Source organism: Python bivittatus, unplaced genomic scaffold, assembly GCF_059951505.1.
Source record: "Python bivittatus isolate LINGU-HERP-01145 unplaced genomic scaffold, Pbiv_v1 ctg000180_np1212, whole genome shotgun sequence".
NCBI lineage: Eukaryota > Metazoa > Chordata > Lepidosauria > Squamata > Pythonidae > Python > Python bivittatus.
This window is the reverse complement of record NW_028277047.1, coordinates 2,871,719-2,885,899: the sequence shown is the minus strand read 5'-3', so window position 1 is coordinate 2,885,899 and position 14,181 is coordinate 2,871,719. Positions and strand designations below refer to the sequence as shown.

Here is a 14,181-nt window from a genome sequence, read left to right as displayed (position 1 = left end):
CTAAAAATGGATTTATTGCTCGGCTCCATCGCCGACGATCGAGGGATCAGCGGGAGGACCACCGAATTTAAAAACAAGAGCAGCGCCAGCTACGGGAAGTGGGTATCTTCACAGAAGATGAAAACGGAGATGTCCATCGTGAGGGTCGTTCTCGTCGAGAACAGAAAGGGCTGAGAGGCTGACATGGTCCAGATGTTTTTGGGGGGGGCTGGGAGGAACACAGGGCTCAAAGACCACCCAAAGGAGGAAATTTGAGGGGGGGAGAAGAGCCAACCTCCTCCGTTCAAGCAGCAACATTTTAGGTCATCAGAGATGGCAAATGGGGACGGGCAGGGTGGGGGAAAAGTCTCCTATCTTTGGCGTCCGGTCCTGGAGACCGACTTCAGCGGGAGCCTGGAAGAAACTCCGATCTGAATTTTCTTTTCGGGGAGGGGAGGAAGCCAGGGTCTCAATCCGGTCCCCGGCGCAGAAAGCACAGCTTCGACATCCGGCGGGAACGAAGATACGATGCCTGGAGAGGAAAGACGGAGAGAGCTTGTGACAAGCAAGTCGGGCAGAGCTCTTGGCATGCAGAAATGTGAACGAGCCGGGCGGGGCGGTGGTGGAGCATCAAAGTTGGTTCTAATTTTGAGCACCAAAGTTCAGAGCTTAGAGCAGTGTTTCACAACCTTGGGGACTTTAAGAGGGGTGGACTTCAACTCCCAGAATTCCCCAGCCAGCCTGGCTGGCTGGGGAATTCTGGGAGTTGAAGTCCACTCCTCTTAAAGTCCCCAAGGTTGAGAGACACGAAGACCCAACAGCGATCGACCCTGTTCAGCTGTCCTGTTCTTCCCCACGGCCTTTCCAGTTTTTAGCCGGGGCACCTTAGCGATTGTTCCACGATTCTGCCACTCCGTCACCTTCAACACGAGGATTTGCACTCCGCGCTCAATTCTTCTGCAACGATGAGCAAATCTCTCCAACGCGGGTCCGCGCCGAATCGCTCTCCTCTTCCCACCTCCCCAATTTCCGTGCCCTCCCATTCCTGGGTCCCGCTTTACGCCTTCGCTCCCTTCCCTCAAAAAGATCGTTTGCAAATCCGTGTGCGTGCCTCCCGAGAGAGGCAATTTTTGGTGCCCTTTTTAACAGACATCTTTGGGGGGCCAGGCCTCCCCTTCCAGTTGCACACACAACCCTCCAACCGATTTTCGCCCCTGGTTTCGAAGAGGCGAGCTCGCAGTGCCAGATCTGGAATAAAAAAAAAAGGCAGGCAAGCAGTGGAGAAATGAATTTATGTTTGCCTCGAAAACCAGGGGACGAAGTGAACAGACTTGCAGTGACCCAAATGAATTTTCTCCGCATTCTTAATATGTATAGATATTCTCTGCCCAATTCTCAGGGCTGTTGTTTTCAGCATCGCCCTTTGCTGACACCGCTGGTCCCCCTTCCTTCCATTTCTTCATATTGACTTCTGACATTTTCACGGGTCTGTTATTTGATTTCGGCTCGGCCTCGACAGATTACCCAATTTGTTCTGTAATTTTCTGCCTTCTCCCTTCCAACTTCGGTGGCCTTTGATAGCAAACGGACAACTGTGGCCGTTTTGTGATTAGCTCCAAGTTCTTTTTTTTTTATTATGATTATTGTGCCTTTTATTTCTCAGCTCCAGAGGTTAGGGCTGGTCTTTGGGCGGCCCATTAGTCCCATACATTACAGGTAGTCCTCGCTTAATGACCACTCGTTCAGCGACGGTTCAAAGTTACGACGGTGCTAAACGAGGGGGACTTACAACTAGTCCTTAAGGTTCTGGTTGTCCCTGCAGTCACGCAATCATGATTTGGGCGTTTGGCGTCCAGCGTACAATTATGACAGTCGCAGCGTCCCACGGTCACGTGATCACCATTTGCAACCTTTTTTGCCGGCTTCCTACAAGCAAAGTCAATGGGGAAGCCGGCAGGAGCTTGCAAATGGCGACCACGTGACATCGCACTTAATGACCACGCGGGATTCACTTAATACCAGCGACCCAAAGTGCCAGAACCGCCATCTTAAGTCGGCGTGGTGACGTGGCGTCGTGCTTTACGATCGCGCCGGTTAGTGACAGTTGCCGGTCCCAATGACCGTCACTAAGCGAGGTCTCCCTGTAATAACGTGAAGCGGCTTAGAGAGATCTCCAAAACGGCCCTATGTGATCGGGGTGTGTTCTGGATCCATAAGATCCCAACAGATTAGTTGAGGGAACAGAATGGAGTCCTCTGTCAGTGGGCGTGGCTAGCTGGCTGGATTTTTCTTTTTTGGGAGAATTTAGACTCTCCGTTGGAAAAAAAAAAAATGGTGAAATCTTTTCTTCACTTAAACAGCAAAGTCATCCTTTTTATCCTTGCAGCCTAAATAGAAAAGAGGAAAAAGGGGGCAGACGGATCAGAGCTCTGCCTTGTCTAGCATCTGGCTCTGGGTGGAAGGAGGGCACGCAGATGCGATCGGCTCCCCTCTATGTTTAATTTAGGGTTTTGTACTTTTTTAAAAAACTTATTTACATTCTGCTTTTTCCGGCAACGCTGTCAAAGCAGCTCTGCCAAACGAGGGGGAGAGGAGAGACTCAAAACGTGGGGACTAGTTTTGTTTTAATGGAAGGCGACGGTGTTTAAGGAAGCTCGACTTAGAGCTAATGCCAACCAAGGAGAGGGGAGTCTCTGGTCGTCCCGTGCCAGTTTGGTGAGCAGAGCTCCCTTAAATCAGAGTTTGATTCTGGCTAAAGACGGGTGGGAACGCCTTGCTAGCGAACAGACTCTCAAAGGGGTTTGCTGGGTGGTAGGAAAGCAACATCAGCCAGGGAGGCTGGTTGGACCTCCAACTTGGGGGCTGGACTAAATGACCTCCAAGGAGCCCTCCCTCCCTCTTTCCCAAGACTTACGCTCCCACTGAAGGTCCTCCGGAGTCTGAACGGGAGCAGGGATGAGCGTCCCGGATTGAAGAGGCACATCCTGGTCCTTCGGCAGCCGGGAACGCTGTCCAAGAAGCAGCTTTGGGGTGGAAGGAGAATCGGAGGGGGGTCCCCGGCCAGGTCTAAAGTGCCAAGTGGTGAATCAGCATCTTTGCCACGGGGATAGCAGTGGGGTGGAGGAATCACTCTGCCAGCGCTCTCTGCCCGCCCTGAGTCTCAGGGGAGCTCGTAATCCGGATTCCCCGCGGTCAGAGCCACAGGAAGGGTAGCACCACGAGTGCCAGGCAGGCCACGCCGAGCTGCATCGGGGCAGAACCGTGTCCACGGACGACCACGGCTTCTTGGGGCCGAAGGGGGAAAAAAAAGGAAGGAAACTGAGTGCTGAGAATGCTGGGGTTCACCCGCACGAAAACTGGAGTTACTTCCCCATTTCCCCCTAGATCTTTCCGAATCATTTTTGCAACATTTCCTGAAAGTTTTGGGGTGCCCCCCATCCCTCGGCATTCATTCCCCGCTCAACGAGACAAGCACCCCTCGCACAGGGCCAACGCACACCGGGATTGGAACGGGAGGCACGCCTAGAAACCGGGCAGGGGTTCATCCCATGGCAATCCCAGTCCGAATCTGTACTCGTGGAGCGTTTCGGCAGACGAAGCCACGAATCCCGCCACGCTCCTAAAAAACGTCAGCCCGATCGCCAGAGGCGACCGGAAAATCCATAGAGACGATCGCGCAAGATGAAACTTGAACAGATGCTTGGAGGATGGAAGTTGCACACCTGGGTGTCTGGCACCGACTGGCAAGAGATGGGTCGTTTGCAGGCCTCCCCAAGAGGATGGTAAAGCGCACAGACCAGAAAACCATCCTCCTTTGTGGCTGGGCTGAGCAGCAAGGTAGACTGCACCTAGGCAGGGAGGTTCTACTAAGCTACCAGAGCCCAGTTACAGAGCATTCACACCTATACACACAAGCAGACCTTTTATGAAATGCACCCTGCTTCTTTCGATTGGGACTCACAGACTTCCAGATTAGACTTTTTTTTTTAATTCATTAAGGATTTGCCCATTACTCTTTAATATGCTATTTTTGTTTTCCTTGATCTAAAACACCCATATTCCCCAAACTCACTCTCTGGACCGCCTCTCCCGCGTGGCTGAGATTTGGGTGCCTCTGTCACAGGGTCTGTGGCTAGAAAGGAAAGAGGGATAAGGCAGAAAGCACAGAGTGGTCCCCTTTCCTCTTCCCCCACGCACAGCCTCAAAAACTGCACATCAAGCTTCATGTTTACAGGCCTCTGTTTGATTCTGGAGGATAGAGACAAACGTTTTGCCCAAAATAAAACACGTCCATCTCATCTGAAGTCATCCAGGCAAGGGAGTTCCACTTAGGTTCATTTTACGACGTTTCAAATAATCTAAAAAACCTCACTGGCAAGATGGAAATCGCTGCAAAGATCTCTTTCGGTATTTAATGGATGTTCAGAAGCTGGAAATCCGGTACCCACTCCAAAAAGAGCCTATTAAATAAGATTTGCTGAACTTTAATTGTATTCACACAACCCCCTTCATGTGCGTCCCCCTTGAATGAAGGTAACAAATATTTCTCTGGCTTTGCACAACAGATTGCCCTCTGAAGCAGTGTTTCTCAACCTTGGGAACTTTAAGATGGGTGGACTTCAACTCCCAGAATTCCCCAGCCAGCCCAGCTGGCTGGGGAATTCTGGAAGTTGAAATCCACCCATCTTAAAGTTCCCAAGGTTGAGAAACATTGCTCTAAAGTAACAAAACTGGTGCAGTTTCCAGAATACCCTAAGGACCTTCATGAAAGCCACACCAAGATGAACACTTAGTGTGGACACAGCCCCAATGCAGCCACGATGTGGATACCCTGGTTATAAATCACTGTATCATTTCAGGCTGGATTCGAACCCACTTTCAACTCGGCTCGCGTGCTTATTTTGCTTGCCTTCTTCATTTATTCTTGTCCCTTTCAGTGCTTGCTCAAACATTCGAGACTGGCAGTTGACATTGTGCCCAGCCCTGCTAAGTAGAGCTGCATCTCAAACTCTGACCCTGAGCCAGGACTAATTTAAAACAAAAAAAGGGCTCTAGTCCTCATGGTGTTGAGGGAGGCCTTACATTCCGAACGTGTATCAGCCAGATCCTTAGTCCAACTCACTGAATACAGCCTATCCTCACCAATCTAGCAACCCCACCAGGGGTATTTGGATCACAACTCCCACCATCCCCAGGCAGCCAGGCCATTTATGGAAGCTGTAGTCCAACGGATCTGGAAGGTGCCCAATTAAGCACGCTTAGCCTCTCCATCATTTCGGATACGGGGTTTCCCCCAAGTTCTCAGCCACGCCGAGGATCAGATCTGGATCTTTTGAGGAATTTATTTTTTCACGGACCCCCAATCACGGACCCCCGATCACGGACCCCCCTCAGCAGGACGGGCAGACCGACTTACTGGTGGCGGCTTTGCAGCAGACAAAAACTCGTAGCTTCAAACACTGTCCGGGACTCTCCGACAGAGGAACAGCTGTTGGGAAGAGAGATAGCAAGGACAGTGGGCAGAAGGTCAGACGTCCAAGTTGGGCCCCCCAGCCCCACAAAATTAAAAAGCCAGCCATCGGGAAAAGCAGCAACGCCTCCCCGGCCCTCGCAACGGTTGGGCAGAAGTTTCATTAAAAAAGGATTTGTAGCTCGGTGGCCCAGCGGTGCGACCCAGAAGGATGGCGGATAAGGGGCTTGGGCTTGGTTGAGCGGTCCTAACTCAGCTAACCACCACATTGAGGGATACAAGGGCTGGATACCAGCCATACTTAACATCTGGAATTTATGGCGGGCTCGCACCCATTTTCCAATCAGCCGATTAATCTGCTCAAACGGTACCCGATAAGGCGGGCACGGGATCCCTTCTTAGCCCAGGAGAAGCTGGTTCATCAAATCACATTTTTTTCCTAATGCATTGCAGACCATAATAATAGTCATCACCCCATCAGCTATGCACCGCTTAATAAAAGGCCCTGGTCCACCTTCGCCGTCCGGGATCCGAGAACATCGAAATGCAACTTTGCGTCACCAAAATCTAACATCTCCCTCCTCGCTCGGCGTGGCAACCGAGCCGCGCTAACAGGCGTATTTATTTCAATAAACTCGCCCCAAAGGCGTGATGATTAAGGCCGGACGGCACAACCCGCAGGAGCCATGACTCTCTTTGCGTGTTTCTATTTCTGATTTTCGCTTTTTAATGCAGCGTATCAAATTCGGGAGGGCGGCTTTGGATCAGAGGAGCAAAGACTGGAATGTTAGCGAGCCTGCCGGCGGGGAAAAAGAAGCCACGGGTTGGAAAAGCAGCCATGAGGATATTTCGGGGCGCGTTGCAAACCTGTGTCCTCCGATCAGAGAAACGGGGTGCTCCAAAGGGCAGTGAACATCTGGGCCAAGGACAGAGGAAGTCTAAGTTACTCTCCGCCGCCAAGGGATCAATCCTGATTTCTCAACCCAGCCTACCCCGCAGGGTTGTTGTTAGGCTAAAAGGGGTGCGGTGGGTCTGTTCTATATACCACCTCGAGCTTAAGGGATCCATCCAATACATAAGAAAAAGAAATTTTCTTGCATTCTTCCCACCAACTTAGCTGCTTCTTAAATTATTACGGCCAGAGGCACAATCTCACGCGCTCCTCCTCTTCGACTCACAGATGTAGTAATATTCATGGCCGGCCTGAAACTCGAAGCCCAGCGAGAACGGGGTGAACCTCTGGATTTTCTCCGAGAAGCGGACGGGTCCGTAGGGAGCGTACGGGCGGTTGCATTCCCAGCGCTTGAAAGCTCCCGGCGTTTCGTAGCACCCGCGGTAGCCTTCGGCGTCGACCATGAACAAGGCGAAGGCTTCCGGGTTTCCCGCGGCCAACGGCCGTTCGTAATGGGGACAGTAAATGTCCAAATAGTCATTGATGGACACCTGAATGGCGTAGCCTCCATCTGAGTCAAAGAACCTGGAGCGGAAAAGAGAAACAGCTCGTGATTCCAAGCGGGAGACCCGGACTCATCGAAAATCCAGATCCCGCGGCTCAAAATGCTCCGGAGATGCTGGGACGAAGAGATTTCTCTCTTCCACACGTCCTGGGGCAAAATTCGTCTCAGTTCATCTCACGCAGCGTCTTGCAGAGGCTTATCCAGCCTTATCTTCTAAGGAGAAGGACAGAGCAGTCACTCAAACAGGGAAGCAACAGGCAGACTCCTTTTGTACTTATCCGCCTTATCCACCTACTTATCTCACCTTAAACAAGTTCTCAAGCAGGGGAGCAACAGTTAGACTACTCCTTCTCAACTCACCCACTCTCACCTTTAGAGCAAACACCCAAGCAGGAAAGCAACAGGTAGACTCCTTTTCTACTTATCCACCTACTTATCTCACCTTTAAACGAGAGCAAGTTCTCAAACAGGGAAGCAACAGGTAGACTCCTTCTCAACTCATCCACTCCCACCTTTACACGGCAGAGCACACCCTCAAACAGGGAAGCAACAGGCAGACTCCTTTAGTTTTGCTAAAATAAAAAGCTCTTCCCTGGACGCTGATTAGAACGAGCTCAGGCCGCATCGGCAACTCATCCAGAGAAGCCATGGATCTCCTCTTTCTGTGGGCAGAAGCCAGGGTTCTTGCCGCAGCCTTTAATTATGAATTTATATCTTATGACATGCTACTGGGCCTCGCCCAGCATTGATCCTCTTGAGTGTTTTTACTAACAGGTCTTTCTGATCAAGCCAACTTTCCCCAGCTTTGCTGGCTGGCATAAAGTTGTCCGAATGTTCTTCCTACGTTGCTCTAGGGAGAGGCTTGAGCAATTAACAACCCTCAGCTCCCCTCTGCCTCCAACAAGCTTGAAGACCCTTCTGTCTCCCCACTGAGTTTTTTTCCACCAAATCCAGAGTCTGGGCCCTAGAGAAAGTGCCCCCCTTTCCTACCCACCCACCGCCCAGATCCAGCTGTCCCATCCAGATACCAGCTCCGATTCATTCAAGGGCCCGCAAGAAAAAGGGGGTCGAGAAAGAGGCCTCAGGGTTGTGAGCTGTGAGCCTGGCCTAGCAACAAAGCCCCCTCCCCACTTGATCCCGGCCTAGCTATTAGCCATTGGTGGGGAACGTGGTTGCCACTAGCCAGCTGTCCAAAAACCAGCATGGGAACTGGGTTTTTCCAAACAGGATCGATCGGGGCTTCCAAACAGGGGAAAATGTAGATTTGGCAGGGGTCAATATCAAGAAATGGTTTAGCATCCCACTACATCCCCCCCCAGGGCTTCATTGAGAAAAGCAGGGTGTTCAACCTCTCGCCTATGGCGAACAACAGCTCTTCCAGGCGAGCATCGCTGACCATTGCTGTCGGCCGGAGACCCGAGAATTGGTTTCCATCCAGCTTTCCAGGGGCAGCACTGGCGACGCAGCTGGTGAGAGAAGCTGTTTTGAAGGACCCATTTGCGGACATCCATTTTTGTGTGGGTTTTTAAACTTGGGGCTAAAGAAAATTGGAGGGGAATTGAAAAACTGCGGAGGGCAGGTAGCCTTCGCAGCATCTCATCACCACTACAGATCTCTAAATGATTTCATGTCTTCATCTGAGCGAGAAAAGGCAACACGAGAGGGCCCAAAAAAGAGGATTTCCACCCTCTGCTTAATCACGTTGAGTGGCAGAGTGCCTGTTGATCGCAGGCTGAAATTCCCCCCAAACCCAGCCTGCACAGCCAATGAAGACAAGATGGGAGCCGTAGTCCAAAAACAGGAAACCTCCTTGTCTCTGCACCCAAATTTCTCCTGCAGTGCAGCCGAAATGGTCCTCCTTTCCACGGAAGTTCAATCTCTTCCTGCCCTCAAGAATTGCAACACAGAAAAAAAACCCTTTTTAAAAAACTTAGCCCAAATTTCTAAAGGGCTAAGATGTGCAATCCGCTGTATATCTTTGGGACCTCACTCAGCCTTTCAGTTTCCAGGTGACACCAGAGAAACCCAGTGGGAAAAATTGGAAAAACGCAGGGAAAAAAAATAAAGCATAAAAACCGGAGAGAGGAAAAACTGCTTTTGCCCTATTTGCTGCTTATTCCTCCCCTGTGTTTTTTCCCAGGGCCTTCAGATTTTTAGGCTCAACCGATCTTGTTCCTTCAAATAGGACTCGGTTTTTATTCCCCAAAGCTTGCCGTCCCCCAGATGGATCGCAACTATCGCGCTATGAATGGGTCCTCCTTTGCTAAATCGGTCAGATTAACACAAAAGAAATGGAAACAATTATTTTCTCAGCCCTGCGTTTTGGTGTGGCCCGGGAACCGGCCCACTGGCTTTGAAGAACGATGCGCAAACATGTGCCCGTTGCACAAGAAACGAGATTAAGCGGAAGCGGGCCACAGGGTGGAGAAAGCCACAGCTGGAATTAGAAGAATTATTCTAATCATTATTAATTCTAATAATAATCACTCAAATAGCTAGAAATGCCAATAACCTATTTTGAGATGGGAAGGACGAAAACAAGATCAGGTACCTGAGCAAAGAATTCAAGACTCTTCTGGCTCGGCTTTAATATCACTGTAGGAAAGTTCTGGATTTGATCCAGTATTTAAATTTCCCCCCAATGAGCCAGTCCACACTTAATTCCTTGAAAATTAACTGGAACAAGAATGAGAAAAATCTACCTTTAGTTGGGCTCGCTCGTGAACCAAAGAGGCGTTTGGAGAGGACCAAATGAATGGAGTCAAATATTGACACACGGGGATTTTGAAGTTAACTTTATAAGCCGTAAAAGCTCTTTCAAGTAGTTGGAGGAAGAAAAAGCTGTTGGGGTGTGTGTGTGTGTGTGTGTGTGTGTGTGTGTGTGTGTGTCAGATAGAAATATATTAACAGGACACAAATTGGGGTCTTACCTAAAAGCAACCTATTTGCAGAATCCCTTCAAAGAGTTGCTTTAGTGTTATTCATTCTGGTCTAGGGAAACCCAAAGGCCACCCATCTGAAGCTGACTTGCCAGCCACACTCTGCACGTGATCAAAAGAACTCCGTCGAATCCTAGCATTTCTGCTTCAAGTTTTGCGGCTTAGAAAGCAGGGCTGGGCTTTCGCTGAGATTAACACCTTTCCCCGGCGCCGGCAAGTTGAATCAACCTCTTTCTCTCTTTCTAAAAAGGCTTCTAACGTCTTGCCCAAATTAAAATAATAACAATAACAAAACTACGATGACTAAACGGCCAAACAGCCAGAGCGCAGATTAAGCCCGGACCGCAGAGCGAAGTCCAAAAGGCAGGCAAATAATGAGATCTCTTTAAACGGACGTGAGAAACCATCTCGCCTAATGGACGCTTCGCCTCCGAGGCACGGCTTCCAGCCTCGCCCCTTCTCGACTTAGGAACCGGGTTCGTCCATCACCCCCCAAAGACAAGACACGGGGCTGCGTTAGAGACGCGCCATCCAAAATCGGCTCCGTTTCCAAAGCTGCAACGTGTGCAGTCTTGTCAGGGTGCTTTGGGTTTCAAAAGCCACTGTAAATACGAACAGGGAGATGTTGGCGGCTGATTCTCCAGGGAACAAGGAGGATCACAGGAAGACGCAACCCGAAAGCCCCAAACTGCACGGCGGCTGCGTTGAGCCATGATTTGGAGCAGTGTTTCTCAACCTCAGCAACTTTAAGAAGGGCGGACTTCAACCCCCAGAATTCCCCAGCCAGCAAGGGGCGGACTTCAACCCCCAGAATTCCCCAGCCAGCAAGGGGCGGACTTCAACCCCCAGAATTCCCCAGCCAGCAAGGGGCGGACTTCAACCCCCCGAATTCCCCAGCCAGCAAGGGGCGACTTCAACCTCCAGAATTCCCCAGCCAGCAAGGGGGGGACTTCAACCCCCAGAATTCCCCAACCAGCAGGGGGCAGACTTTAACTCCCAGAATTCCCCAACCAGTATGGGGCGGACTTCAACCCCCAGAATTCTGGGAGTTGGTCCACACTTCTTAAAGTTGCCAAGGTTGAAAAACGCTGATTTAGACACTGACGTATCATGCCAGACTAGCTGTGACAAAGAGCAAGCTCCAGGTCTCGCACCTCTGGAGCCAGACTGCCCAAACGTCATCCGCACATCTGGAATCTGACGTGGACAACGTCAAACATTGATCCTAAACCACAGATGCGGCCCCAAAGCTTCCTTTCTGGCAAGCTGACATCTGCGAGAAGCTGCAAGGCTTCTCGGTGGCAGAGCTGCGTCTTCACTGCTGGAAAGCTGGTTTCCGATGCCCGCGTGGAGCAGAAAGGCCAGGGCCATCTGGTCGGGCGGCGAGCAGCTCCCCCATTACTCGAGGTCACACTCCACCGGGCAACTCGCTCTGCAAAAGTTTCGACTGACCGGGGCCCAGCCAGAGAAGGGAAAACATGACGGACAGCTTTAACTCCAGGCTGCAAAGGGACGCAGGAGTCCTTGCCGAGTTCGGGCGGGTTGAAATCCAAAGGCATGCTAACAAGCTTTGGGCACGGGGGCAAACGGAGAGGAAGAAATTAGAAAAGTGGGGGGGGCTTCTCTGCCAGCATTCACTTGCTTGCCAAAGCTGTGTGCAACCTTGAAAAAAAGCCCCTCGCTCTTCTGCCCGCGGGGACTCCAGAGAAGGTCGCTTCCCCCCCCTTTTTTGCAAACTGGAAAACAAGCTCCACGGGATATCTGCCACAGTCCCAAGGCCACGTTGTGCTTCCCAGCAGAGCAAATAAACAAACTGAAACGCAGGGAGAGGTTCCCGTACACCTTGGCTGCCCTTTGCTTCCCTTCGCCTCCCAATCGCGGGCAGAAAACCGTGTACAAATTTATGGCCTTTTCCTCCGGCGCCCACAAGGACTTCTGGGGGGCAAGACTGTTCCTTGCAACGCTGCTTGGAAGAAAAGACTGGATGAGCAGAACCTGGAGCTTGTAACTTTACCGTCCCAGATACAACCACAAACTTGGTTAACGCACCCAAGGATTTCACATTTGCATTTTATTGTTTCGAACCATGTTTTTCTTTCAATGTTTCCATTCTGTTGCCTGCTTTTCTTTTAACGTTTCCATTCGACTGTTTTGAGCCACGTTTCTCTTTTACTGTCTGCCTTTGTTTGGAACCATGTTTCGACTTCAATGTTTGCCTTCAGTTACAAGCTGCTTAGCGCCTTGCTTGGATCAAGGTGACAGATAAATGAGCGTAAATAGAAACACACGCACGTACCAGACGGCTTCAAAAGCAAACCCCAACTGTATCGAGAAAGCTGACATCGCAAGGAAAAGAGGGGATTGGAGGCCTTCTCCCTGAGATACTAGATTTCTAGGTGCGGGGAAGGGAGCTACGTTGTGCAATGAGGAGCAAACCGCTTTGGGAGTTTTCACCTGCCAACCCCTCCCTAGAGAAGCAGCTGGAGTTGTTGGAGAGCTCTTCCCAGTCCTGCTAGTGTGGCTTTAAGTAGGCCTCAAGTGCCAGCTAACTTGCTCCCACGCTGAGCACAGCAAAAACACCCTGGAATGTGTTTCCCAGTAACTCACCCACCTCTCTCCTTTCACACACGCCTCCCCCACACCTACCTGGGTGGGCCCCTCGCAGGAGACAAAAAAGGGGGTCACAAAAATCAAATTTCTATCCGGGCACCAGGTTCCCACCCGCCTAAAAACAACTAGACCTTTCCCCCGATGCCAGGCGCCCATTTCAGCCTCAGGTCACCCCAGGAATCTTTGATGTTTTAAAGTATGAGCCGCCTCTTTGTTTCTCAGGTTTGCTGGGATTAGAAAAAAATGCGGAGTGTTTTTCCCAAAACAAGGCCTCTGCAACTCTCTTTACAGATTATAAACAGCAGGAAGGCGTGGAGAAAAACCAAACTGAAACAGAGCACCAAATTCCACCTTTGCTCGTTTTCAAGCATGTTTGCGGGTCAAGTAAACCCAGGTTTGCTCCGACGCAAGAGCAAGGCCCGCAACCTTTAAATTACTCATGCCAAGGAAAAGCTGGTCCAACCCAGCCCCTGGAGCAAATTTCTCAGATGGCCCTGGTTTGTTTTAAGAAATGCAACTTCTTTCTTCAAAGGTCCCCATTCTCGGGGGCAGGTTTTCCAACCCCCCCCCCAAGCAAGCATTCCAAACTGAAATAACAACAACAGGAAAAATAATATGGGAAGAATCAAATGATGGAGGAGGAGGAGGAGGAGGAGGAGGAAGACTCAGCTATTGGGGAGGAGAAATAAAATAATAATAATACAAGCCAGCCTGAACGATTGGCCCCAAAAAAGGCACATTTTGCAAAGAGAAGCCATGGGGTACCAAGAGAGGAAACTGATTATTCCCCCCCTTCAAAAAAAAATAATAAACCGAATCTCAGCCTCCTCCAAACCCGGCCCCTGCTCACCCAGTGCCAAATTTAAAAAAAAGTGGCCCAGCCGAGGAGCCCCCCCCCCCGCCAATTCGCTGCCCGTGAAGCAGAAGCGGGGGCTAAATTCGCAGCCTCCCAAAGGGTGAGCTCAAGGGAAAGCTCCAATGGAGGAAAGCGGGGGGGGGGGGGGCGGGGGGCGTTGCGGGCACCTGGGCGGCCTTCAAACAAAGGAGATGCTGAGCGCGCAACATGGAGCCGGCTGGGGAAGCCAGGCGCACCAGAAGCCCCCGGCCCAGCTCTCCTCCTCTTTCCCCCCGCCCCGCCGCTTTAACTAGTTCCTTCCCGCGAACAAACTTTCGGAAACTTTTTTAAGTAGAGCCTCGGGCCCGGAGGGGGAAAGAGGGGGGGTTAAGTTGGGAGGGCCTCCCTAGTTTTTTTGGGGGGGGAAGGAATTCCTTTCATGTCGTGTTTTCTTCCTGCGCTCGGACAAAGGGCGTCCAGTCCCCCTCCTGGGCGCAAGGATTTGGGGGGGGTCTTAGCAATGCGCGGGGCCAGGAAGAAGAGGAGGCCTCCCTGGGGTGCAAGGGCGTAGAGGGGCCTGGGGGAAAAGCTAAGTTTCTTTCCCAAGGGAGAAAGGAAAGGAGGGAGGAAGGACCGCGCTGGCTACTCAAGACCCCCGGGAAGTGGATGATGGGCGAAGGAACCCTGGCGGTGCCCCCTCCCCAGTCCCCCCCCCCTTTCTTTCTCTACCTGGGATTGCTGGCGTTCCAGTGGACGGTGTGGCGGAGGCCCCGCACCTGCCGGCCCAGGAGGGCGCCCCAAAGCAAGAAGAGCCCCCAGGGCAGTGCCAGCAGCGCCCCAACCGGGCGCATCGCTCCGACAAGGGGTTCAGCGTTGGCGGTGGCTGGAGCA

At 51.4% G+C, this 14,181-nt stretch overlaps 1 protein-coding gene across 1 annotated transcript; it reads right to left on the bottom strand.

Annotated features, from left to right (window-relative positions):
• On the bottom strand, positions 1–14,181 carry EFNA4 (ephrin A4). The gene is made up of 6 exons (XM_088137260.1): positions 14,020–14,181; positions 6,628–6,926; positions 5,396–5,467; positions 4,052–4,111; positions 2,894–3,263; positions 1–511 (listed from the first exon to the last, which is right to left on the bottom strand). Exons 1-5 carry the CDS (start codon positions 14,139–14,141, stop codon positions 3,172–3,174), a joined length of 645 nt encoding a protein of 214 aa, XP_087993386.1. The 5' UTR covers positions 14,142–14,181; the 3' UTR covers positions 1–511; positions 2,894–3,171.

Coding starts and splice junctions, on each gene's coding strand:
- EFNA4 (XM_088137260.1), bottom strand. CDS start 14,141: ATGCGCCCGGTTGGGGCGCTGCTGGCACTGCCCTGGGGGCTCTTCTTG. Junction 5,468..6,627: donor CCATGAATATTACTACATCT/GTGAGTCGAAGA, acceptor TCTTCCCAACAG/CTGTTCCTCTGTCGGAGAGT. Junction 4,112..5,395: donor CTGCTGCAAAGCCGCCACCA/GTAAGTCGGTCT, acceptor TTTCCTTTCTAG/CCACAGACCCTGTGACAGAG.